This window comes from Castor canadensis, chromosome 3 (assembly GCF_047511655.1).
Source record: "Castor canadensis chromosome 3, mCasCan1.hap1v2, whole genome shotgun sequence".
Lineage (NCBI taxonomy): Eukaryota > Metazoa > Chordata > Mammalia > Rodentia > Castoridae > Castor > Castor canadensis.
Genome location: NC_133388.1, coordinates 68009145 through 68035419, shown reverse-complemented (window position 1 = coordinate 68035419; position 26275 = coordinate 68009145). Strand labels below are relative to the sequence as shown.

At 31.4% G+C, this 26275-nt stretch overlaps 1 protein-coding gene across 14 annotated transcripts in view; it reads left to right on the top strand.

Moving 5' to 3' along the window:
• Nucleotides 1-26275, top strand: part of Mipol1 (mirror-image polydactyly 1) — a 320736-nt gene that overhangs the window by 82702 nt on the left and 211759 nt on the right. For 9 of the 14 annotated variants that reach the window (XM_074068123.1, XM_074068126.1, XM_074068125.1 and 6 more), the window contains 4 exons: nucleotides 3871-4099; nucleotides 6064-6196; nucleotides 7488-7593; nucleotides 24006-24135. In XM_074068123.1, the coding sequence (XP_073924224.1) occupies nucleotides 3871-4099; nucleotides 6064-6196; nucleotides 7488-7593; nucleotides 24006-24135 (598 nt within the window). Of the gene's footprint in view, nucleotides 1-3870; nucleotides 4100-4582; nucleotides 4659-4901; nucleotides 4974-6063; nucleotides 6197-7487; nucleotides 7594-24005; nucleotides 24136-26275 lie in introns of those variants that run through there. The other 5 variants (XM_074068128.1, XM_074068127.1, XM_074068129.1 and 2 more) reach the window with 5 other exon arrangements.

Genomic DNA, 26275 nt, shown 5'->3' with positions numbered 1-26275 from the left:
ATTTGGATCAGAAGTGGACATGTCTTTTTATTTAACATACTTGTTTTCAATTGACTAGAGTTCAAAATAGTCCCATAATTTCACTTTTTGTGGCATTTTTATTGGCTTATGTGTTCATATTTCTGTATGCAGTTCTTTACAAATTGATGAGGCAATACAAACAAGCTCAGCAAAAGTTTTTATTCGTGTCATCACAGTGTGACTTCATCAAGATCTATCTTCTGGTCTGGAGAGTTACATAAAATAAAGACAATGGTAGTTGCTGTTATACTCTTAGTTGAAAAAGGTACTAATTCAAATATTATATTTAAGTTTGGCTTTGAATAAGATAAAGAAAAATTGGTTAAGATGCAAGATGCTAGAGAAGTATCTTAAAATATATCTTAAAAAATCAAAGCTCATTATGCTGCAACTTACTCTCAAATGTTTTAGGGAAAGAAATGTGTGTGTGTATGTAGATAGGTAGGTATAATAAAGCTTGTGTGGTAAAATGTTAATCTTTGGAGAAATCTGAATGAAGGGTATGTAGGAATCCTTTGTACTGTCTTCTGTAACTTTTTTTAAATAAAATACATTATTTTAAAAGTAAAAAGAAAGAAAGTCTTACTCTAAGTTTTTGTTTTTTTCATCTGTCTCTGTCTTCTTTAGCATGCTTCAGTAGTCATTAAAGACCTTTGTGTTTGGCTCCCGTTTCTCATCTCCATTTTTTGTAATTTTTCTGGATGAGCTTGGTGACTTCAAAAGTGACCCCTTGATTTCCTTTTCTCCAAATACCTTCACCATCAGTCATTTTTGTCAGCTCATTTCCAGATGCACCACATCTTGAAGTTTGTCCTTACTCATTTTAGAAATTTTCACTATTACTTTTTATCATTTCAGTAAAGAAACATTTCTTTCTATTTCCTAAATCTATTCCTTCCCCTTATACTCATTTATATTCTTACTCTGTTCTTATTCTTATAGTCTGCCAGCTTTTTCTTTAATCCACCTAACTTAGCCTATTAGCAGTTCATTACTTTTTATATCTCTACTTCTTCTTGGAGCAAGTACTTTTGTAAAGCCTTCCTGCAGTTTTCAGTTAAGCACAGACATTATGTGTTCTATAGCCACTGCCTAGTCCTTGATACATTGCATTCAGATCATTACATCAGTTTGCCACAGTCATTATACTATAGCGTCCTTGATGGAAGCCTCTGTTTCTTACTCACATTGTTGGCCTAGTACCCTATCATAGAGCATATCATTCTGTAGGGTTTCCATGAGTGATCAGTATTAATTATAAAGCTCAAACTTTCCATACAAATGACTGAATACTGATAAAGGATAATGTGGTATGGAAAATTGGAAGAACATTGAATGTCTTTCCAGGATTGAAAAATAATTTGACGAAATCATATTTGCCATAGTAGTTGGTTAAAAAAATACAGGCAGACAGAAATATTTTATAAATCAGTTTTGTTTACTCTAAGGTAAAATTAAATTCTTGGTGGAAAATTATGAATAGTCTCATTTGCAGAAGCAACTCCAAATGTGATGAATAGTTTGAATTAGGAATGGCACAAGTGGCAGAGCACCTGCCTAGCAAGCCCAAGGCCCTGAGTTCAAACCCCAGTAGTGCCCTACCCAAAAGGAATCTAAAAACTTTTACTATTGAACAAAATTAGAAATATCTAAATATAGAGCCAAATCACACAATATGGGTTCCTTTAAAATGTTAAGCATTTAAAATTTTAACGTTTGAAAACATTTTAGAATCATAATCCAGCAATATGTCAGAAACTGATGAGTTTATTTTAATAATACTTCAAAGAGTTATAATTTCTAGGATTCAGTAGGAAACAATAAATAGTCCTGTTATTGGGAACCTTTCACATCTGTTCAAGTGTTTGGTGAAGACAGTTGAAAAGAAATACCCATGACTTACCAAGTGTTCAGCTGTCACAAAATTTGACATTAGGTTAAACCTGAAGAAAGAGAGCTATGACACTGGTAGGCAGATAACAAGTATAGATATCAGGGATTTAGTAAACATCAGAAGGTTAGGAATAAAATGCTGAAAGGAGAAAGATACTGAACTAGACCTAAAAATATAGAGGTAAAAAAAAATGGGACAAGCTGTAGATAGTGGTAAATTTGATCTCAAATAGGTCAAAGAGTCAGAACTTAAGCAGTTGGTGTGGTGTTGTCATGGAGATCTATGGACTTTTATAGCTGATAGTGCTTATGGTTCATTCTGTTTCCCTTTAAAGAGTCTTTTTACCTCATAAACTGGAGACTAGTGTAGGCCCTAATGGTTTTTTATGATATGTCCCTGGAGGCAGTTTTTATTTTGATAATGCTTTCAATGTCTATTTATAATTCTTTTTATTTTAATTTCTTAAAAGATATATGTTAGTATTAGAAATCATGGTTTGCTAGTGATATAAAAGGGTTTCCTTAGTGTTCATTTATAAAATTTCCCCATTCAGATTGTTTTGAGAATTCCAGTCTAATAACAGCTTATTCAGAAAAGAAGGATGGTGAATGAACATCTATCTAAAGCAAACCAAGAGTTTCAAGATATCATAAATCAAAAAGTTATGTTCAGATACCAGATTCCTAAAATTGTTCAAGTTTCAACAGAATATAATGTTGAAATGTTATAGCTATCTCAAAGTATGTAGCAATGATAACACATTTTTCTCTTCTAATTCCTTTAAATAAAGTGAAATCAAGATAATTTTCCCAAAACCAAATGATTTATGGCATAACTTTCAGTTACTAATAAGAATAATGTCGATACTTGAAGTTTACAACTAGCTGTATTTAATACAAGCAAAGACTTTAAATGAATACTTTGCAAAAGTTTATAAGCATCCTTATTTTCTTTTTATTCTAACATTATTCTCTTATGCCTCAAAATGATTTTAAATTTGACAGATTAGAGACGGAATCACTAAAATTCAGATGACGTTTATCTGCTTCTTAAAGCTAAAGAAGTATTTCTGCTGGAATTAATCAAGTGCAAGTGTCAATATTTGTGTCTGTTGACCTGATTTATTACTGACAGAATTTGTCTTCCACGAGTAATGTATGTGTGTGTGATTCTTCCCCAAAACTATACTATTCCATTAAATATACATTATTTCTTTGAAGTATTACTAGTTTCAGCTTAAAATATTTTTTGTGAGATAACGAGGCATATAAATATATTTCCTAATATATACTCATATCAATTTTAATATTATGATTCCAAAATAACAACTAATGTTTGTTGTTCTGTCAAACATTAGGCCACGTACTTTAGTACTCAGATATCACAACAATTCAAATAAGTGCTATTATATTTTCATTTTACAAATAGGAAACTGAGGCATAAATGGATTAAATAACTGTTGAACTTAAAATAAAGCTTTGATTTTAACCCAGGCAGTCAGATACCAGTGTTTTGTGCACATAATCAGTTCACTGTAATCATTAACTACTGTATCTTGTTTTGAGATATCTAGAAAATAATACATTTAAACCAGTGGTCTCAACATTGAGTGTATCTTGGGAGCTTAAAAAATAGGAATTAGGTCCTACTCCCTGGGGTTTTAATCCAGTTAGTACAGAATGTGATTTAGAGTTCAGATATTTAAAAGTTCGGGTTATTCCAACATGAGCCAAAGTTGTGAACCATTACCTTTAAATGTCTTCTGATCTTGCAAGTGGAAATATGGATGGCAAACATTATACCTTATGTGCTTAAATCAATTACAGGCAGAATTACACTAATGTGCATTTAAAGCCATGAGGGTATTTGTATTCCATAAAAATATTCATTCGGTTCAATGACTTAATATGTAGCTTTGTCATTTTGTATATCATGTGTTGTTTGTTTAATTACAGATATAGCTGACATTTACCTTGAACAAGAGACCACAGGAAGAAATAAAAATACACAGTCAGATGAGCAACTGACTATGAATTCAGAGGGAAGTATGCATCAGAAATCCAATGAATTAGAACATACGGTCACATTTAAGGACACTGAAGTGCTAGGGCAGAGATCAAGGAATTTTCATCAGTCATCAGTCATCAGTCCTTACCCAGATAATGAGACATCTGAAAAATGCAGGTGAGTGCTCTGTCAGCCTTATGTCCAGAAAGTAAGAGCTGAAAGGACTTTGTTCTCTCCCTTCTCCTCTTCCTCTTCCCCTTCCTCTCTTTCCTTCTTTTTGTGTGGGATAAATTTGACATGTCAGTAGCATGAGAATTTGGGGAATCTGTAAGGGTTTTCTGTTGTTTTCACAATATTGATAAAAATATATCTGGATAGCCAAGAGAAAAAACACAAGGTGAGTTTTATAGGAAGGCAGTGAGGTTTTATTCCTTGTTCAGTGTTATTTTCTGTGACTTTTCGTTATGGATATGAAAATAACTTTTAAATTGATATAAATGAGATATTATTCCTCAAAGACAAAACCTGGTATCTCTAGAACATATTAAGCATAAAAATATGTTTTGGTTATTGCAAGCACTTCATTTAAGTGAATTTGAATAGTTTTGGAGTTGCCCTGTACTTTTCTTTTTGCTTTCCTTACTGTTTTATATTCTGCAGCATTTACCATCTCACTTACTATCTCAGGCAGAGGTTTGAATTTGTGATACCTGTGGCTGTTACCTGTGACATTAAGGTATTTAATAATTAGTCATGTGCTATGAAGATATTGTTAGATTAAAAATGTAATGACTATCATATTTTCAGAATAGACAAAAATTATATTTTCTAAAATGCTATTTTAACAGTTTTTCATAGAAATTGCTATTTCTTAACTGGGTGCATGACTCAAGAATTAGAGTGCATGCTTAGCAAGTACAAGGCCCTGAGTTTAAACCCCAGTACACCAAAGGAAAAATGCTATTTCTTCTGGTTGTAGAGGCAGAAATTGGGAGGATTGTGGTTTGAGACTAGCCCAGGCAAAACATCAGTAAGACCTCCGTCTCAATAAGTAAGTTGGGCACAGTGGTACAAGCCTATAATCTCAGTTAGATGGGAGGCATAGTTAGGAGGATTGTGGTCCAGGCTGTCATGGGCAAAAATGCAAGAGCCTACCTGAAAAATAACTAAAAAGAAAAAAAGAAATTGCTGTTTCTATTTACTTGCAAATTATTCAGAGTTATATTAATGAATATTAACACATAGTGAAGTAGATACTATACTGGTCATTTCTTTCCCTTCAGCATCAGAGTCTTACCAAGGTTTGATTTGGGATATCTTTTAAGAGGCTGAGGCAAGGATGAATGAGGAAGTGATAAACACTTTTATGACTAAATGGGGAAAATTAGTGGTAAAGCTTGGACTAAAGCTAGATGATAAGATCTGTAGCAAAGTTGCAGCAGGGGATTCCTGCTAAGTAGCAAATGTACTCTGCCCCACCACTCACTGCTGAAGCTGTTAGTGATGCCTGGATGTACCTACGCATATACGTGAATGAACACCTTCAAAAAACAACCCATCTCTTCGTCCCTTCTTTTATACTACTTGCTTAACAAATTGATACTATTCTCAAATTGCATAGCAAATTCAAAATAATTTCATTATGCTTAAGCTTAAATATTATGGGAATGGGCTGTTACTCTAATGTTTTGAATCTGATATTGAAAATATACTTTTCAATCAAATTGAAAAATTATATGATTATTGTTCTAATTTTCACAAAAGCAAGAAGTATAATAGAATCTTAACCAGAAATACAAATTGAATTAATATTTGTAGTTCTAAAATCTGAATTCTTTTATCAAGTATACCGAACCATGAGTCTCTTAGATGTTACTAAATGTTTTCCATAAATTTAATTTTCTCAGTTGATAGTTTCACATCTCTGTGAACTCTGTATGTTTCTTCTTTTATCCATAGTAGTTTCTCAATTGTGTATAACATAGAAATTTTAAATCAGGTACATATTTGTTATTAAGATTAAATTTGTCTCTTTTATTTGAAGTATAAATTTAGTTCCTGTATAAAGTCATATATATTTTACTACATATATTTGACTATCTATATATATATACACTACTTAATAATTTTCTTTATTACAGCATTATGGAATGTAGAAAGAACGATTTGAATTATGAATATATGATTCCTCATCAAGTCACTTCAGATTCTGAAGAGACAACAATAGCATTTCTTGTAAAAGAATTGAATATTCTCAAAACAAGCAATAAAAAGGTATAATCTAGAAAGTCTAATCACTGCATATTACACTTTTAGCTGTTGGCTTGCAAAATTTTCTTGTTGCCCTTCACTAGTCGATTGTATTGCAGACTGTCACCTCTCAACAGTAGCTTTGTGTTTCTGCATTACCTTACCATCAGAGTATAATTAGGTGATGGATGAGATGATTTTTTAGTTTCCTCCCTCTGTTGATCTGCAATACCACTTTCTTTTGCATAAACCTTGGGTACCTTATGTAGGAACCCCCTAACAAAAAATTACTCATTCAGATTTTACTGTAATATAACTTGACTTCAGCATTGCAGAGTATGAGAAATTGTGTGCACTGGTTTCATGTTGCTTTCTTAATCTTTTTTTAAAAAATTACATCTTTGCCTTATATTTTACTTCCATAATATATGTAATTAAACATTAAAGTAGCAAGTGATAATTGTCATTTAACTTGTGTTACCTTACACTGTTGTGTTTTATCCACTCAAATTTTTCAAATCATGTTTTATCTTTTCTGACTCTTATTCAATAGTTACATTCCTCTGAGCATTATTAAATAATGATCATTTTCTATAACTTCTTTATTTTAAACTTTACATACTTTTCTGATTTTAATATTCTCATTGTTTGACCTAATGAAACTAAAGCCTGATGTTAAGAATGTTGATTATGTCTTAAGGAAAACAACATAAATGACAAAAGCCTAGAAGCCTAGGGAAGAATTTAAAAAAATAATATTTTGAAGGATTCTGTATGAGCATGCAATATTTTCTGTACTTTGATTTAATAGTTATTATATGCCAATTATAAGTCAGTTGGCAATGCCAATTCAAATGGGATATGATGAGACAGCTTTCACAAAGGGGGATTTATACCAGATATTAAGATTATTATCTTAATTTTGCTTCAAAATGTTGAAATTACTAAGACAAACTAAAACTGTGCTGTCCATTATATTTCCAGTAGTAGAGCTCTTCTAAATCTTTTGCCTTAAGACGATGGAATGGATAACATTATTTTGTAGTAGTTATTCTTAATAATAATGTTTTTTCTCTTTATTTGTCTACATGCATGCACATAAGTGAAGTGTGTATTAGAATATTTTATAATTTCCATATCATTTTAGGTAATCATAATCTTATAAAATATCTTACAACCTTAATTTTTTCCCCTGGAGTTAATGTCATTAGGCAGATAGCTGTAATATTATATAAACAAAATTTTACTTTGTAATTAATTATATCTGTAGAAGACATTTATCATGCAAGGATACATTTTTTCCCATGTGTTTTAGCTTCAAGAAAAACTGACTAAAGAAGATAAAGAACATAGAAAATTAAAGCTTGTGCTGGAACTTCAAGAAAAAGCAACAGAAGCTAAAATTGCTGAAAAGACAGCAGGTATAGTAGATGAGTGTTAGCATGCAGCCTGAAGAATCAAAAAGAAGATTATTAGATGATGTGTCTTGGTGAATCCTAGCATACTGCCTTATTTGCCAAAGGAGGAGAGGTTTTCCTCTTTTTTTTTGGCTGCTAGAAAATAGGTGGCTTTAACATCCTGGTACTGGTATTAGTGAGAGCTTTACCTGTATTCATACTGATTTGGGCATTAAATGCATTGTTAACACCATGTCAATCCAATCACAAAAAGGTTGTTTGTTTTGTTGGAAGGGCCTGAACAAACAAGGGGAAATAATGATTACCAGTGCCTCTACCTTTCAACCAGCAGTTCAAATACCACTTATTGTTTTAGCTTGTGGAAAGGAAATACTTCTGCTTTGATGAAGATAGTCATATATTCATTGCCAATGGAAACCTACATCTGATTCAAAAATCTGTTTAATGCAACTAATAAGTTAATATCTGATGATGTAGATGATGGCAGAGATAATGTTTTCCCTGAGATTAAAGGTAAAGGTTGCCATAGTGTAATGTTATAAATGACTGCCTTAAATGTAATTTAGGATCTATCTTTACTGTCAGGTCTTTGAAAAGAGAAAAATTTCTAACATGTTTATGATGTTATAGATCTGATTACACGATACTCAGTTCTGTAATCTCCATCTATATATGCCACTGTAGCTCTGTTCCTCACATTGTTTTCCTGTGCTAAGGAAAGAGAAATTTCACAAATAATAAACATTAGCATTCAGAAGCATTTAGAGATTACTTCCTTAGCTTTTTTATATAAACCAGAATGATTTTTAAAATAATTTATTATTAATTTGAGGTTATAATTCTGCTTTATGGGCCACCTAACCTGGTTACATATATAAAAAGGGGCATTTTAGGTCAGAGTTATAATTAACTAGAATTGCCTGTCTTCAAAATGTTACTGTGGAAAGTAGAAGTAAACATCACTATGAAAGATGGCCATAAATAAATACTCCAGCTGAATATCAATGGTTGCTTTCCTGTTAATGAAAAACTACCATGAAGTTTTTGTCCCTTTTTCAGTAGGGAGATATGAGAGTAATGTATTTTAAGAAAAATTAATAATATGTTAAAAATAAATAATGCAAATAAAAAGTTTGGAACAATTTAGATTTTTTTCCGACTTTTTAAAAAATCAAATATATATTAATTTCTAGGACAGTATTATAAGAAGTACATTTGTTTTGAGGTGTATGCATAATAATTTAACTTTCCATATGTCTTACAGAAGTAATTGACTAAGTTTGGTCCATTACAACTTACAGAGAATCATGATTTCATGTATCTGCATAGCCTGTTTATCTCTTGAGGGACTCATTAAGTGTATTATTATATAATACAATTAACATATCTCAAGTATTTACTTATTGGTATCTACTTAAGGATTCTGTTTGGTTAAAGAATTCTAATCATGTGTGTATTGAATGGAAACAATTTGATTATCATACTATTATGTATTTCTCAATAGTAACAAAATTACTTTACTAAATGTTAAATGTTTAAAGATATTTATTATATTTAATAGTTACCTAAATAGATGAAAATAACTGTGCTATATAGTTCCCTTGAAACAAAGCAATTTAATTAAGAGATTATACCCAAATATCTAGTCAAAAAAGTGACATAACATGAAAGTCTTCCGAAGATTTTTCAAAGTATTAATTTTCAAAATATATCTTTAGTTTTAAATATTTTACTTCTATCTTATTTTATAAGGACTTTAGATATTTTACTTGTAACATTAAAGATTATTATTATAGTGTCAAAATTGTAAAAATTATGAATCGCTTAAGGATCCATGGGTTTGAAAGTATAAAAACCTTAGTCCCTTGGTGGACTCTTGAACTTTGTATAATTTCTCATTTTATGCACAGTCTTCAATAAGCTTATTTTCTATATGGTCATTATCAAGTGCAGTCAAAAAGCAAAACAACAACAACAACAAAATCAATCATGTTAGTATCTTAATAGAAAGAGGGGTAGTATAGGACTATGACTACATGTCATAAATTCCTCATTCCTTGTGACATGAAAGAACAAATAATGTATGGTTTGTTTCTATCACTTCTTATCTTTATAAACAAAATAAGTGTATTTAGTAAATCATGTTATGAGTATGTACATGTATATAAATGTAATGTATATAAGCAACATGTTAATGTTTTAAAAATCAAATTATTCTATGATAAAAGAAATACTTATAAAAACATCTGAACTCATTGTTGAAAATATCAAGTAGTACCAAAAAAGTATGTTGTAGATTTTCAAAATGAAATGTTAAAATATGAGGAATATTTTCTCATGTAGACATTTCCCTAGAGTAAAATATAAAGATTTGCATATAGTATTAGTTATGATAGCAAGCGCATTAAAAATAGCTTAAAATGGGAATTATTAAATAAATTATGATGCATTTATGCTATACCACTGTGTAATAATTAAAAACTTTGTGAAAAAGCTTTTTGCAAAACCCTTTATAACCCAATTGAGAAAAGCAGTAATAAAACTGTACTTATGATATCATTTTGTTTAATACATATATTTTAATTAAAATGAGAGGCCAGTTATGGAAGTCTTTAAATGGAGCTATCAGTGTTTCAGTGAACAGTTTCTGCCTTTTTCAGATTTTCTACAGTGAACATGTAGTAAATTCACTTTACTTTTAGCAAAAGGAATCATTATTTTTAAAGGATATGATTTGTAAAAAAGAATGACTTGCACTCTAATCTTAAGATAATTCCTGCGATAGATTCGAGACATAAAGACTATAAACCAAAGTTTTATGAAAACCATATGATGACTATGATCCAATCTTACCATTTTATCCCTGCTAATTTTCTAGTCATTCAGATACCCAGTATTTATTTTTATGTCTTCATAAAATTTAGTCTCCTCAGCTGGTTGTATAATTTTTAATAATAAGAATCTGGTACAATTAAATCCACGTAAAACAAAATATGCCCCATTCTCTGTGGGGAGTTTAAGCAGTTGGGAAGACTGAGAGACTGGGAGTCAGATTAACCTAGGTTCAAATCACAGTTTTAAACACTAATACACATTAAATATCTTTGGGCAAGTTATGTAGCCTCTCTGGATTTACTTTTTCCCATGTAAAATGTGAATATTAACTAATCTACCAGATTTTTTTCGGGGCCGTTAGAAATAATGTATAAAAGCATCTGCTGTGTAACCTGATGTGTTGTAGCTTCAATATTATAAATTATTACTTTAACTTCATAAAATTCTTAAATTTTGGATAATGTCACTATAGCCAGAGTAATGAAAAGACATTTTATTCTAAACAGAATTTTTAATTAAAAATTGATTGCTTAGTGTTAACAATTTTCAAGGGGAAATAAATGAAAAACTGGAAATACATATTTGATAGCAGTAGCACATCTTACTAAAATGTGATTCCAAAATAAAAGAAATGGAAGAGGGAAGATTTGGACTTGTATATGTGTGGTAAATCTTCCTGTGGAGTGTTATTTAGTCTCAAGTTTCTTTGCTATTTTTTCCTGTTGGTTTTTAAATAATGAGAATATTTTCATTTTATGTGAATTTGTGAGTATTTAAAATTTAGTTGTGTCCTCTGTCATAATAAAATCTCAGAAAGTTGACCCTTTCACCTTCTCCTCCTTTTCATACTTCACTATTGTTTTCATTTTCCTCATGGCTATCATCATCATCATTGATAGGAGCAATGTGAACTTCTTTACCAGTCAAACAATAAATATTTATTGAAGACTGTAATAAATTAGACAATGTATGTATTAGACACTGGATATACATCAGCAAAAAATAATAAGGGATTTGGGGTTTCAAGCATTTCTTTTTTGCTTGTAATCACTTCATAATCATAATGCATAGCATGCATAATGCATAGAACTACCACATCCATGTATAGGTAGTAGTTAAATGCTTAGACTTTAGATTCTGACCTTTGCCTAATCTTTTTACTGTTTGTGTAATCCCAGCCTTACTAACCATTGTTAACCTGTTATAGGTGGCATTGATATTTAAATTAGATAATGCTTATAAGTATTTAAGCATACTTATAAAGTTACTTTATAAATGGAAATTATGATAATACTTGTTTTCTCAAGAAACAGTCAAAGCATTTCTAACAGATTTGTATCAGTAACTATCCCAAACTAATTATACAGATAATTACCCTATAGTTATATATGGTTTTGTTTCACAAAGAATTCAAATATATTTCTTTTTTAAAGTAGTTTGCAAAGCTTTTTTTATTGACTATTTTGATTGCCGCAGTTTTTCATTTTTCCTGATTTTCACACTTAGCCTTGTTTAGAAAGTTTGAAATTGTGAAAAAAAAAATCTCTGTATGAAGCTGGGCATAGTATCCTACACCTGTAGTCTCAGGACTCTGGAGGATCTCAAGGTGGGAGGATCTTGAGTTTGAAGCCTGTCAGGATTATACAGAAACCCTGTCTCAAAAAAAATACCTACATAAGAAAAGAAAAAGGGAAAAAATGTATAGTAAGTAGGTCTTATTTAGTCTTACGAAAAGATGAATTGTCTTATTCCTTCCTGTGTATTAGCATTGGGAAAATTTATTTCATTGTTCATTGTTTAGGACTTTTTCTGTGTTTGGACTTATTAAAATTATATACATGAATAATATTGTTTGAAAATTGTATAACTTTAAATACAAGAAGATATTTTAAGAGAAATAGTAGAAACATTGAATATTTGTACTTTATTGGTTCTTAATTAAAAAAAGTAATTAACTATAAACATTTCAAAATTTTTAAAATTAAACTGAGTTTAACAATAAGAGATGATATTCTGTGGTCTTATTTATATCCATTAATTTGCTCTTACGCCAGTGATATTTTTATAACTTAAAAACAGCTTGTTCAATTAAACCTCTCCTTTTTCCTAAGCAATTTCTGTGAGCATTGTTCTACTATTTATTCTCTTTAATTTTTATTTTTCTATTGCGTATATAGTACACAGATGCTGTTTAAATTTTACATAAGGATATTTATTTAAATAGTTTTTCTTATAAGTTATTTTTGTGGTGTTTGAAATATTTATATTTCTTTAAAAACCTTATTTTTCTGTTTCTTAAAAGCTCACGTTAAAGGCTCAGCTTTATGTGTTAGTTATTTTTCTTTCTTGCATGTCATCCATTAAAGATTAGCTGTGGAAGGTAGGAGCATGGAGAGATTATGAATGACAGAACAACTCCTGTAGAATAATAATCAGTTTTTGGTATTTAATGCTGTTTGACTTTTGCAGACACATTTCTTATTAACCTTTGGTACAAAGAGAAATCCAGGTTCCTGATATCTCATGGAGAAGATGAATTTGAGATCCTCTTCCAATTAAACTGAAATAAAGCCAATATTGGGTTTTAGCCAAAAGAACTCCTTAGTTCCTAAGTCTTGTGTTTAAAAGTAAGTCTGTCCATCTGTCTGATTATCTATCTACCAGTCTTTCTATCTAATCTATCATCCATCTATCTGATTGCATCTTAACATGTAATTCAGTAGTTACTTAATTTGCTTAGCTTACTTGTATTGATGATGCAAACTTTAAGCTACCTTTTCTCCTTAAACATAGATTCCATTCTGTGCTCCCAAATTTAGACTGTTTTGTATATAAAAGGAAATATTGCTAATCTCTTCTTATTATAGAGCACACAGATTTGTTTTGGTGAGGAGTAGAGGAATTTAATTGTAATTGTACAATCCCTGAAACTTATAACTGAAGTTTTTCTATTCAAGTTAAAATGAAAATGTTAAAAGTATATGTATGCAATCTACTATTATAGCATATTTATCGAGATACCCCAGCTAACTAATGTTGAAAAGTTGTATAGTAGAAAATGTTTACCTTTTTTTTCTTATAAAAAGTTTGTTCAGCAGGGGATGTAACTCTGTGGTTATAGCACTTCCCTAGCATGTGTGAGGCCCTGGTTTTGGTCCTCAGCACACCACCAAAAACATTATTTGTTACTATAATAACATATCTCAAGTGATGTCCACCATTTAATGATTAAGGAAAACATCAATATTCAGGTACCTGAGGCAAGAGTATTGAGGGTTAAAGGCTAGCATCAGTTGCATAGTGAAACTCTGTCTCAAAAAGACAAGGAAAGGACAAGAGTGACTTAGTTCTACACACCAGGAGTACAGAAATGCCATTTTCCTGAGAATATTATAATGAACATCAATTAAACATTATAGGCTTTTATCAAGTACATGAATGCCTTAACAGTATTTAATTATAATGGAGCATTAAAAATCCATACATTAAAAGATAAGCATGTATGGGTAGAGTATGACCAATTTTATAACCTCTCTTCATGTTCATTTTTTCTGAAAACACTAAAGTTGAGTGGACAATGAATTCACTCAAATGCTTTTCTAGATATGGCATAGTAGAATTTAGCATGATACCAAGCATTAAGAACATATGTATTTAGTGTATTTAAATGATAAAAATAGCAAGAAAACTTTAGAATGTGATATTAAGCTTTTTTCACATGTTTAATTAAAGATTCTAAAGAGGAAATGCTGTTAGGAAAAGTTTACATAGAGGTTACATTTCAAAGAATTTTCATATTGACATCTATTGAAATTTTAATGTAGCCTGTGTAGTAAATAAGAAAAATACTTGTCAAAATTACATGTCAAAAGGGCATAAGATTATTGATTATGATTTATGCTTTAAGGATAAACTTATCTTTTTCATATTGAAACAACAGTTATATCAATATATTAAATCTTTGAAGATTTTTATAGAACATATTTTAGAAAGTGTCCTTACTATGTTTGAGTTATGTATATATATGTAAATGCATATAACAGCTGAGGGTTTTGTTAAAATGTTCATGTTTTATATAAAGTTTAGCTACTTAAACATACTATTTTATATAATTTTCTAATTAATTTTTAATGTCTATACTGCTGCTAAGTATAAATTAGTACCAACTTTGCAAAGGAAAATTTTTTGTTGTTCCATTTTCTTATATTTTCATAGGCACATAATTTGGCAATATGTGTTTATGTAAGAAAAAAGGTTGTATAGAAATTTACAAAGTCAACCTTATACAAAGATTATTCTACATGATTTTGTGATTTGTACAACCCTTTAAACAACAAAATTTAATTTTACTGGAATTACTATATCCATTACTGTATACAATGCTTGTTTACCGATATACGTACATTTTCTTTCCTTTTTTTTTTTTTTTTGGTGTTTCTTTTTTTACCAATGAGAAATTGACAGCATACAAAGAATTTAAAAAGCTGACTTAACATACTGAAATCGTTTCAGGAATTTTCTTAAATTATTAGCTATCTATGTTCATTACAGTGTTATTTAGATAGCAAATAGGTGGGGGCAGTATAAAATTTCATATTAAGAGTATCTTTGTTGAGCAAAATATGATAAATCCAAATGATAAAATTCTATGCACTATTTTATATTTTTGAAGAGTATTGAAAGATACAGGAACACATTGTTTATTTTATTTATACATAGAAAGTTAGAAAACTAAGTTAAACATTTCTGTCTTCTCCAAATTTTTACATGAGCCTGGATTGCTTTTTAACCAAAAAAGATAATTGTATAAAATGTTCAAAAATCCAGTTTTAGAAAAGGATAACAATTAGTTTTGTAACATGAATTCTGGAATAATAGGGTGAATTCACCATTGTGAGTAGGTTTAGTTAATTTTCTATGCATGCCAGACATTTTTTACCATCTATTTTAGATTTTTAAATGAGAAATTTATGCAATGAAAGTTAAACTGTAATTTTAAATATATTAAAAGACTCAGTGTAATATTTGTGGCTTTGATTATACATGTGATAATTTCATAAAACACTAATTATTATCCTATTTGTAAGGAATACATTTAACATTATAAATCTCCCCAAAGTGATTATTCTCCATGTGAAACTGTAATGGTAGATACTCATAGATTCTGAGAATTCTTTTGTTAAGACCAGTCTTTTGCAAAACTTTTGTCTGCATTTTATGTGATGCTTAGAATTTGGGAACATTAACTGTATTCAGTGATTATTTGAAATTTAAGATTCTGATTATTTCTTTTTCCATTTCTTTAATTTGACCTTTTATATTTATGTAACTACCGGGAGGATGTTAACAACCAGATTCTTCTTCCTGAGAAATGTCTATCCTTCAAATTATGTTAGAGAATCATGATCCATTGTTTAAACTAGAATGTTTTTCAATATACTGTCTCACTCCTACTGTATTTCAAAAGTAGTTTGAAAAGTGTGGAATATGGGTTTGTCAATAGACTTGGGTTCTATTAAGAAAATATGTACTCTGCCTTGACTCAATAAACTCATACTTGGTATGGTTCAGCTTCTTCATATTTACTCTTGCACATATTAGAAAACAATTAGCTTACTAAACAAATTTGAGTATTTGGTGTGGGGGGGTGAGGATGATCCTCTCTGAATCTTTCTCATTTGACTAAGAATTATAGGATATTTGATAACCTTGTTTAAAAATGGAGATATCCAAATATTATTGTAAACAGCCAATGATTTGTTTTACCTACAATATAAGTATTTTACTTGGTTGGCTTACATAGTAGCTAATAATATTTGTTAATGTAATTTAACTGCTGTGAACCTTTACTGAACAAATATTGAAATTTATTCAAGTCAAAGAAAGAGAATCTCTAATGACTTTTGTTAAAGCTTCTATTTAATAGTTAAGGAGAAAAGTTTGTATGACATACGAGATGCAATTAACAGTAGATTTTACATTTAATAAAAAGAAAGAAGCATGCGTATTTGCTTTATTCATTCCATCATAATTTGCATTAGAGCTGTGGGTGTTTAATGAGCAAATTCCAACTAAAATGCTATATTGATTTTCTAGTGAACTTTGTAATAGTCATCTACCTTGGAAAAGCTCAGTGTTTACAATTAAGTTTTCTTTACTAAAAATGTTTGAGAGTTGTATATTGATCCTTTAAAAGTACAGAATTCTAGAAAGAATCAAGATTTTCATAGCCAAAAATTTCACATATAGCCTAATCGGTGTTTAAAATTATCATCCAGTAATGCCTTAATTTTGAAAAACATTTTTTATAATCATATAACCAGATTTTATATGTGGTTATATGTGTGTGTTTTCAGGCATTTTGAAATTTAACCTTCAGTACTTAAATGATAAATCTCCTTAAATGCACATACACGTTTGGATTTTAAATAGCATTACAAAACTATTTTTTCTTGATCACAGAAGACTAAGCAATCGCTTCATATAAAGCATATTTACATTTAAGCATATAGATAACTAGACTATGAATGGCCTAGATACAACTAGCCTTTTCCCTTTCATCAGGTGCAATTGTATGTAAAGTGAAATACAACATGTATTAAATGTCATTATAAAGATCTGGTCACACTTAAGCCTGACGTGATGGCACGTGCCTGTAATCCCAGCACACTGGAGGCTGAGGCAGGAGAATCAAAAGTTCATGGCTAGCCTTAGCTACATAGTGAGACTTTCTCAAACAAGCAAACAAACAAACAAACAGATCTGGTCACACTTTATAGAAAGAATAGGAAATCTGTTGGCATTTAAAATTTAGTAATTAGCAATTTATGCTATCAATATGCCAGACTATTTAGGATGATATATACATGTTGATCTGTAATTCTATCACTATTTTATATCCTATATTTCTTCCAAATTACAAGTATTTTATAGTGTAAATATTTTAAAGCATCTTAGAGTATCATGTTTTGTATAAACCATTATGTTATGATGTGCAATATGCAATATATAATGAATTCTGAGTAATTTTTCTTTCACTATGTACAATTTTTACCTGCCAATGAAAAATGTTAACAAAAGGAGAATGAAATTGTGTTTTTATATTTACGGTCCAAATTAATGAAAAATCACATTACTAATGTGTGTGGGAATTAACCACATTGTGAGTGTGTGGGTTGAGAGAGTGGACAATAACAGTGGAATGGAACTAATATTTATTGCAGAACCATGTAACGCTGTCTTATTTATTTGGCTAAGAACTTTTGTAAATTGTGTAACTGAAGTTCCCATAACTAGTATAAGTGGTCTACTTCATATGCCTGAGCTACAACTAGAATAATTTATGAAATTTACAAATACAAGTTTGCCGAATTTTAATACCTTGGATCTTAATCAAAACCCACACTCTTGTATACACATGTATGTAAATACAAAAATGATTCCTGTTGAAACTATTCCAGGAATCAGGGGAGGGGGGATGACAGACAGCAGTGGAGTGAATTCAAATATGATATATTCGATACATTGTTAGAACCTTTGTAAATGCTACAGTGTACCCCTACCCAGCACAATAATGATAATAATAAAAAAAACCCTCACTCTTCTGAACAACATACTGCTTTCCATTCCATACAAGATGTATTATATTATTTTTTCTAAGCTGCTGTGATTGTCCTTCCTGGAAGGAGATTGTATAGAATTAAAAGGGAACATAGCTAACGACATGGTGAATTGATATATGCTAGCAGAATTGTATAACCATAGTCAGATACATAGCAGTAATTAATGATACCTTTAAAAGAAAGAAAAGTATAACTCTTGTGCCAAAAAAGTGCTGGTTCTTCCAAAAACTGTTCATAACAATTTCCTACTTAAACTTACCTTCACTAGTGATTAAAAACATTTGATTTTATGTATCAAGTACCTCAGACAAAATCTGTCATATAGTTTATCCATCAACTGCTATTAGAAATTCAGTTTTTTTCTGGATTATTATTACTGTAAATAAAGATGTCATGCATATTTTCTTAGTTTTATTTGAACATATGCCTTCATTTCTCTTGGTAAATATAAGTGAAATACCAAACTTTTTACCCACTGTGGTTTCAGTGTATGAGAGTTGAGTTATTCTATATTCTTGTCAACACTTGGTAGCCATTGAAGTAGGTAATGTGTTGGTTGTCTCATTGTAATTGTGACTTGTATTTCTGTAAAGACTAAAAATATGAGCACTTTCTCTTGTGTTTATTTACCATCTGTGTATCTACTTTTGCTCATTTTTAATGTATTGCTCCTTTATTACATTTTTTAATGTTTTATGAATTATTAATAATTTTGAACATTATAGTTATCTTTGCCTACCTTCTAGCTTCTTCATCTGTGAATCTGGATGATCATTTGAGATCTTCCCTCTATCAGATGTATTTAGTGGTGTAAATTTCTTTCTCATCAATGCTTTCCTACTTTACACGGATTTCGATATGCTACATTTTCACTTTTTTCAGATCAAAATGTTTTCTAATTTCTGAGACTTCTTCCTGTTTGATCCACGGGTTCGTTAGAAATGTGTTCCTTAATATCCAACTGTTTGAAGACTTGTTATCCTTTTGCTTTTGATTACTACTTAAATTCTAATATGGTTAGAAAACATTCCTTCTATGATTTTCATTCTTTTAAATTTTTGAGATTTAATTTACTGCCCAAAATTTGGGGTGTTTTGATGAATGTTCCATTTGTCCATGAAAAGAAAAATTTGGGGTGTTTTGGTGAATGTTCCATTTGTACATGAAAAGAATGTGTATTCTACTGTTTCTGGGTGAAGTGTTTTATAAATGTCATTTAGCTCTTTTTTTTTTCTTTTTTTTTGCTGATTTGTCTACTATCTCTATGAGATCATGTGTTGAAGTTTCCAGCTATAATTATGTATTTTTCTTGCTTCTTTTAGATCTGTCAGGTTTTGCTTTATATGTATTCATTCACATTTAGAATTTTTATCTTTTTGATGAGCTGGGTCTTTTATCAGTTATGATCCCTCACATTATCCCTGGTAATTGTTTTGGTTCTAAAGTGTACTTTTTCTGAAATTAATTTAGCCATACCTGCTTTATATTTATTTATGTTTACATAGTGTATCTTTCCTTATCTTTTTTATTTTTAATCTACCTATATCATATTTTAAATGATCTTCATATATACTTATTTGTCTTTTCCAATTCAATCTGATAATCTCTGTCTTTACTTGGTGGCTTGATATGTCTAGAATTAGGATGACCAGTTTATTATTTGTTTTCCTTTTGATTCCTTAGTTTTTAGTCCCTTAGTTCTCTCTTTCCTACCTTCTTTTGTGTTATTTGAACCTACTTTAGTGTCATTTTCAGTCTTTGTCATATAGTTCTGTCCTTTGGCATCCTTCTTGTAAGCACCTCTTTTTCTTATGCAAGTGGAGGTTTTTATTGTTGTTGTTAGTTTTTTTTTTTAATTTCAAGTAAATTTTTATTTTATCCTGGACCTATCCTATCCAATATTAGGAACTATCCTAATATTGAAAATATATTACCTTAAAAGACCCCGGGTCTTATTTACATTCTATTGATGTTTTAGCACACAATCGACCTGGTTAGGTTTAGCTTACCTTCTGTGAGCTGTCATCAATGTTAGTTCAAACTTGCCCTTTGAGTTCTCTGCCCATGGTCAGTCTAGAGTCTGGGTGGAGTTTTATTCATTTATTCTCAAGATCTTTGGTATGCTAATAAAGATTGGAATCATGTGTGTGCATGGCAGTTTCCTGAATAGCATTTATGATGTTTCTTTCCTAAGATACTTCCTCTCTCCATATTTCCCCTTTTAGTATCTGCATTTTTATGGTTCCTCTTTCCTATCCTTTGGGTACAAACCTCTGACTTTTGTGATTGCTTCACAGTGTCCAGAGGACAGAGAGAAAAATGGTTTAGCATCCTCCCTGAAACCCACCACGTGGAGGATAAGTATATTCTCTTCCCTTAGAAATTTGACTCCTGTACTTTTGCCTCTCCAGCTGATTTCACTGTGGATAATGCCAGCCTTGTGAGAGTGTGTGGTAGCTGAAGCATTCAGAAATAGAGAAGGGGTGGCATGGCTTAAGCAGTAGAGAACCTGCCTATCAAGTGTGAGGCCCTGAGTTCAAATCCCACTACCACACACACACACAAGAAATAGAGAAAATAAAAATAATAGATCACCTCCCTGCATTGTTTCTGAACTCTTGGGTTTTCTTCTACCCAGAACTATAGTTTTTCCAGAATCTTTTTTTATACCATAGTGCTGTCTTCTGAGTTGCAGTCATGCCAGGGAGTATCAGAGGAAAGTTAAATGAATTACTCATGACCATTTCAGTGTGAATTTGAATTCTGTTTAGTCTTTCTTGGCCAAATTGCTGTGCCATATGCCCAGATTTTATAAGTGTGCTTATTGGAGACAGTGTTTAGTATATGTTTACCCTACCTTACCCAGAACTAGAACTGAATTCTAGATCAGATTTTCCCTGAATGTCAGGCAAAAACTCTTTTTTTCCTTAGACTCACGTTTATCCCATGTTTATCACTTATTTATCCCAAAACATCATGAAGATTACACTATTGATAGGCTGAGGAATGACTTAGTTGAGCTGTTTTCATTTTGGTTTCTCTCTCTGTGTTTTAGTGCATACATGCTTACTAATGCTAAGGTTCTACTGTCTTTTTCTTTGTTATGAATTGAGCCCCTTTTTCTCTTTTTCATTTCGTTGCCATTGCCTTTGCTCTGGATTTTGTTATTCTTTATCCAGACTGTTATAATAATAGTTAAGGGAAATGTATAACCCATTCCCCCATTTATACCTGCAATCAGTATTTTTTCTTTTTTTATTGTATTATTATACTGGGTGTACATTGTGACATTTACAAACGTTCTTACAATATATATCATAGTTGAATTCACCCCCTCCATCATTCACCTTTGTGCAATGTGTATTGAAACCTGTGAGAGTTTCCCTCTAAAACACAGATCAAATTGTTCCTACTGTTGGAAGTCCGCTAGTATAATAACCATATTCTAGGTTGCCATATGTGCTTATTTTTAGGTAGTTAAAAGATTCCATAGATGGATCATTTATGGGAGCCATTGATGTGAATTCTTATTTAGTGATCTGCCATAGCTTTCTTTTTTTCCACTTTTGCCCAACTATTTCTCATCTACAAGACAGAACACTCCTTCTGAAACACAAATATGATGCTTTAATTTACTTGTTCAAAACCATCTAATAACTACCATCATGCTTAGGCAATATCTAAAATACTTTCTATGACTTATAAGGCCCAGTAGCATCTCTCAGGACTCCCTCTCTCTCTTACTGTGCTTCAGCCCACATTGGCCTTACTGTTGTTCTGCAAATATTTCCAAGACCCTCCTTGCATTGTTAATTCTCTTGTTAATTCTAGTTTTCTTTCTTTCTTTCATATATCAATCATCTATCTATCTGTCTGTCTGTCTTTCTGTCTATGTATGAATATCTATCTCTGTGTAGGGGGGAGCTTTTCTATGTTTGTGTGTGTAGTGTGGGAGTGTATATGCAGACATGTATATACCTTCTCCTTATTTGAATGTGTTGAAGTATCATTTATAAAATTTTTATTATTTATTTCTTTGGTCATACTGGGGTTGCTAGGCAGGCACTGTACCACAATAACTATGCCCCAGCCCACTTTTGTATATTTAATGATTTTTTGGATAGGGTCCTCTATCTTTGGTACCTGTATCAGGTGCTGATCCTCTTACTCATACTTCCCACTAGCTGGTGAGTACCACCATGCCTGGCTTGTTGGTTGAGGTGGGGTCTCACTAATTTTTTTGCCTGGGCTGACCTCAAACTATGATCTTCCTAATTCTCCATCTCCCATATAGCTGGAATTACAGCTGTGCTCCACCATACCCAGCTAATATGTCATTTATTTAAATAGGGCTTTTCTCACTGCTTTCTGAAAAATAGCTTTCTTCCATAGCAGATAAGTTGTGCTCTGTTCTCTCATGCAGCCTTATTTTTCAAAGCCTTTACTACTGTTTGTTCTTTCCATGTATGTACATATCTGTCTGTCTTTATCTATCTACCTATCTATCTATCTGTCTACCTACCTATCTACCTACCTGCCTGTCATCATTTTCTGCCTATTTTTCTCTATCTGTCTCCCTGAAATAGAATGTATACTCAGGGTGGTAAGGAACTATTAGGCTATTGTGTTCATAGATCTTAAAACAAGATGGATGACTGACAGAAATTTGATAAATACTTAGTAAATGAATGAATGCATATACTTCTCTTCCTTTAGCTCAGCTTCTTAGAAGTGGTTTTGGTTTTTGTTTTTCCATAACATAATAAATTTATGTTCTTTCATGTTCTATCACAGAAAAAATAGTTGATTCATTTTCAGGATTTGTTTCTTTTCCACTTACTTACAATTTAAGTAGTAGAATGATAACTATCTTAATTACTTGTATGTTAACTTATAGCAAGCTTGGGTATGACCCACTGTTTTATAAACTAAAAAAATATTTCACAGACATTTTAAAAATTTATTTTGTGGTTTGGTAGTATAAGTAAAATTTAATTCAGTAATCTAGGTATTTGAGACTCTTTTGTCTAACATTGCAGTGGTGTTTTAAAAATTAAGTCTCTAGTATACTAACAATAGAAATTATGCTTAAGAAAGGGCAACTTCAGTAGCATCAAAGCTCCCCATAATAGTTTTAAAAATCTAAGTGACATCATTTGTGCAATAATCTCTATCAGTGTTGCCTCCTGCTGTTTATAAATGTGCAATGCTAAACCATCACATTTCTACCCTGATCCATTCCCTCTTCTACCCTGGACCATTTCACTGAGGTTGCTACTGTCCTCAATTTGGTGCTTATCATTTCCATCTTCTTTTATTATTTTTACTAAAAAATAATAAAATTATGTGTCTGCATAATTAGCAGGTAGAGTTGTTTCATTTTACAACTTGCTATTTTTGTTAATGTTTCATTTCTGAGGTTTGTCTGTCCATAATTACTGCATTTTAAATGCCTGCAGTATTCCATTCTGAATGCATAGTAATTTATTTATTCCTGCTCATGTGGATGGACATTTGGGTTATTTCTAAGTTTTTGTTACTATAAGCAATACTGCAGTATTTTTTGTTTTCTTTTTTTTTGTACATGGGCAAGAATTCCTCTAGACTACATACCAAAGTGGGGATTTGCTAGATTAGAGTACTTATATTCAACTTTAATAAGCATTCTTAGGGCTATAGAAATACATATGTATATCTACAGAATATATGAGTTTTCTTTTTTTATAAACACACAAGATTTGTTGTTAGACCTTTTAGCTTTTTCTCCTTTTATGTATGTGAAATGGCATCTCAGTTTTGCAATATCTATTAAAATGTTTTCTTAGGTTCCTGAAACTAATTCAATTAAATAAATGAAGGTTCCTTAAAATAGCAACTATTTTTTACTTTCATTTTTGCTAAATGTATGCATTTCTCCTTTCCTTTCTATGAGTGATTATGGGTTGTCTGTTTTGGTAGCTCTGGTTGAAGAAGTCTATTTTGCACAGAAAGAACGTGATGAAGCTGTTATGTCTAGACTGCGACTAGCCATTGAAGAGAGAGATGAAGCAATTGCACGAGTCAAGCATATGGAAATGTCTCTAAAAGTGTATGTACATATTCAAAATTACATGTGATGTCAGGAACATTTATAAACTGCATGCTTGTGTGGTGGGCACATAGTCAAAAATGTTACTGAATCTTATTGTTGTGTGAGGACATTGCATATCCCTCAATCTTTTTCTAAGTCCGATTGTTTTCCTGTCAGAGATTATAATCAATTTTTTTAAAAAGAAAGAAAGCAAAAGAAATGTACATTACTGTCAGTATTCAGTTGCTAATGTCCTTACTCCATGTTCCCAGGTTACTCTTTTTCTTTCTGATTATCGCCTCTCTTCCTTATTGCTACTTTCTTGATTTATTTCAGCTCTTTCATTGCCCTCTGTTTAATATTCCTGCTCCTGTTGTTCAGTACTTTTTCTCATTCTTTTGGCTTTGGCTCTTAAACTTTAGTGACACTTGGAATAGAGTGGAGTCTTAATAGTCTACATTTTTGACAACCAGGCAATTTTAATAGGTCAATAATCAAGCACACTTAGAAAAACAATGTCTTAGAAATAAGTATTTCTCAAATTTTAATGTGCAAACCAGTCTCTTGGAGGATCATGTTGGAATGCAGATTCTGCTTCAATAAATCTGGAGTGGAACCTGAGATTCTGCCAGGTGGTACAAATCATGCCAGTCCTAGGGAAATGCTTCTAGAAATATCTTTATCTCTATAAAGTTAGACACAGTGTAGAATTTAATGTTTAATGATGATCAGTCAATATAGTTATAGCATCTTTGCTTTGCCCAGAATTGTGCTAAGCCCTGTGGAGGGCCAGAGTAAAATATACCTAAAACATGGAGACAAAAACCACAAATAACAAATAGCAACAGTGTTAAAGTTGAGATTAGATCCTATAATCTGTTTTTGTGTTTACATTAATGGCTTCATTTGCTGAACATTGATAGAGATGCATTCTAAAGCATTAAATTCATTGAAAAATACAAATAAAAATAGGTTCACTAAATTCCATACTCCTTATTCCAAAATAACCGCTTTTTATTTTTTCTTTTCAGGTATCACATAATAATTATATGTATTATAGGGTAAATTATGATAATTCAGTGCCTATATCCAGTGTATACTAGTCAAATCAGGATAATTAGCATTTTCCTCTCTTTACCTTTTTTTTTTTGGTGGCACTACAGTTTGAACTTGGGGCCTTGTGCTTGCTAAGTGTGCACTCTACCATTTTGTGTGTGTGTGTGTGTGTGTGTGTGTGTGTTTATTGTTGTGCTGGGTAGGGGTACATTGTAGCATTTACAAAAGCACTCTATCACTTGAACTGTGTCCCAAGTCCTTTTTTTTAATATAGATATTTTTCCTATAGGGTCTTCTGCTTTTTCCCCAGGGCTTCAGATCTCAATCTTCCTACCTATAATTACACAGAATTGCAGGTGTGAAACACCGCAACTGGCTTATTGTTTGACATGGGAGTCTCACTAACTTTTTCCCAGGCTGGCCTCAAACTGCAGTCTTTCCAATCTCTTCCTTCAGAGTAACTGGAATTATAGCCATGTGCTGCCACACCTGGCCTCCTTACCATTTCCTTATGGTGGAGCCTTCAAGTTTCTCTCTTGTAGTATGTAATATGTTATTGTGAACTATAATCATCCTACTGTAGTGTAGAACACTGGAACTTATTCTTCCTAACTATTTGGTACCTGTTACCCAAATTTCCTTTACCTCTGCCCAAATCCCTACCAACCTTCTTAGCCTCTAGTAATTACTTTTTTACTCTGTCTTTAACATTAACTTTATAAACATATGAGAAAGAATATGTGGTATTTGTCTTTTGGTGCCTAGCTTATTTCACTTAAAATGATAGCCTCCAGTTCAAATGGCAGAATTTCAGTCCTTTTTTTTTTTTTTTGGCTGTGCTATAGTTTGGATTTTCATTGTCCTTCAACCTGTGGCAATGTTGGAAGATGCTAAGACTTTCAAAGGTGGGCCTATTTGGAAGAAGTTAGGCCACTAGGGGCATGTCTTGCAGAGACTGTTGAGATCCCAGTTCCTTCCTCTCTCTGTTTTTGCCTCCCAGTTACCATAGGTGAGCAGTTTATTCTGTGTTGTGCTCCCGGCCATGATGTAGTGCCTTATCACAAGCCCAAAATAAATTGTGCCAAATGACTTTATATTAAAA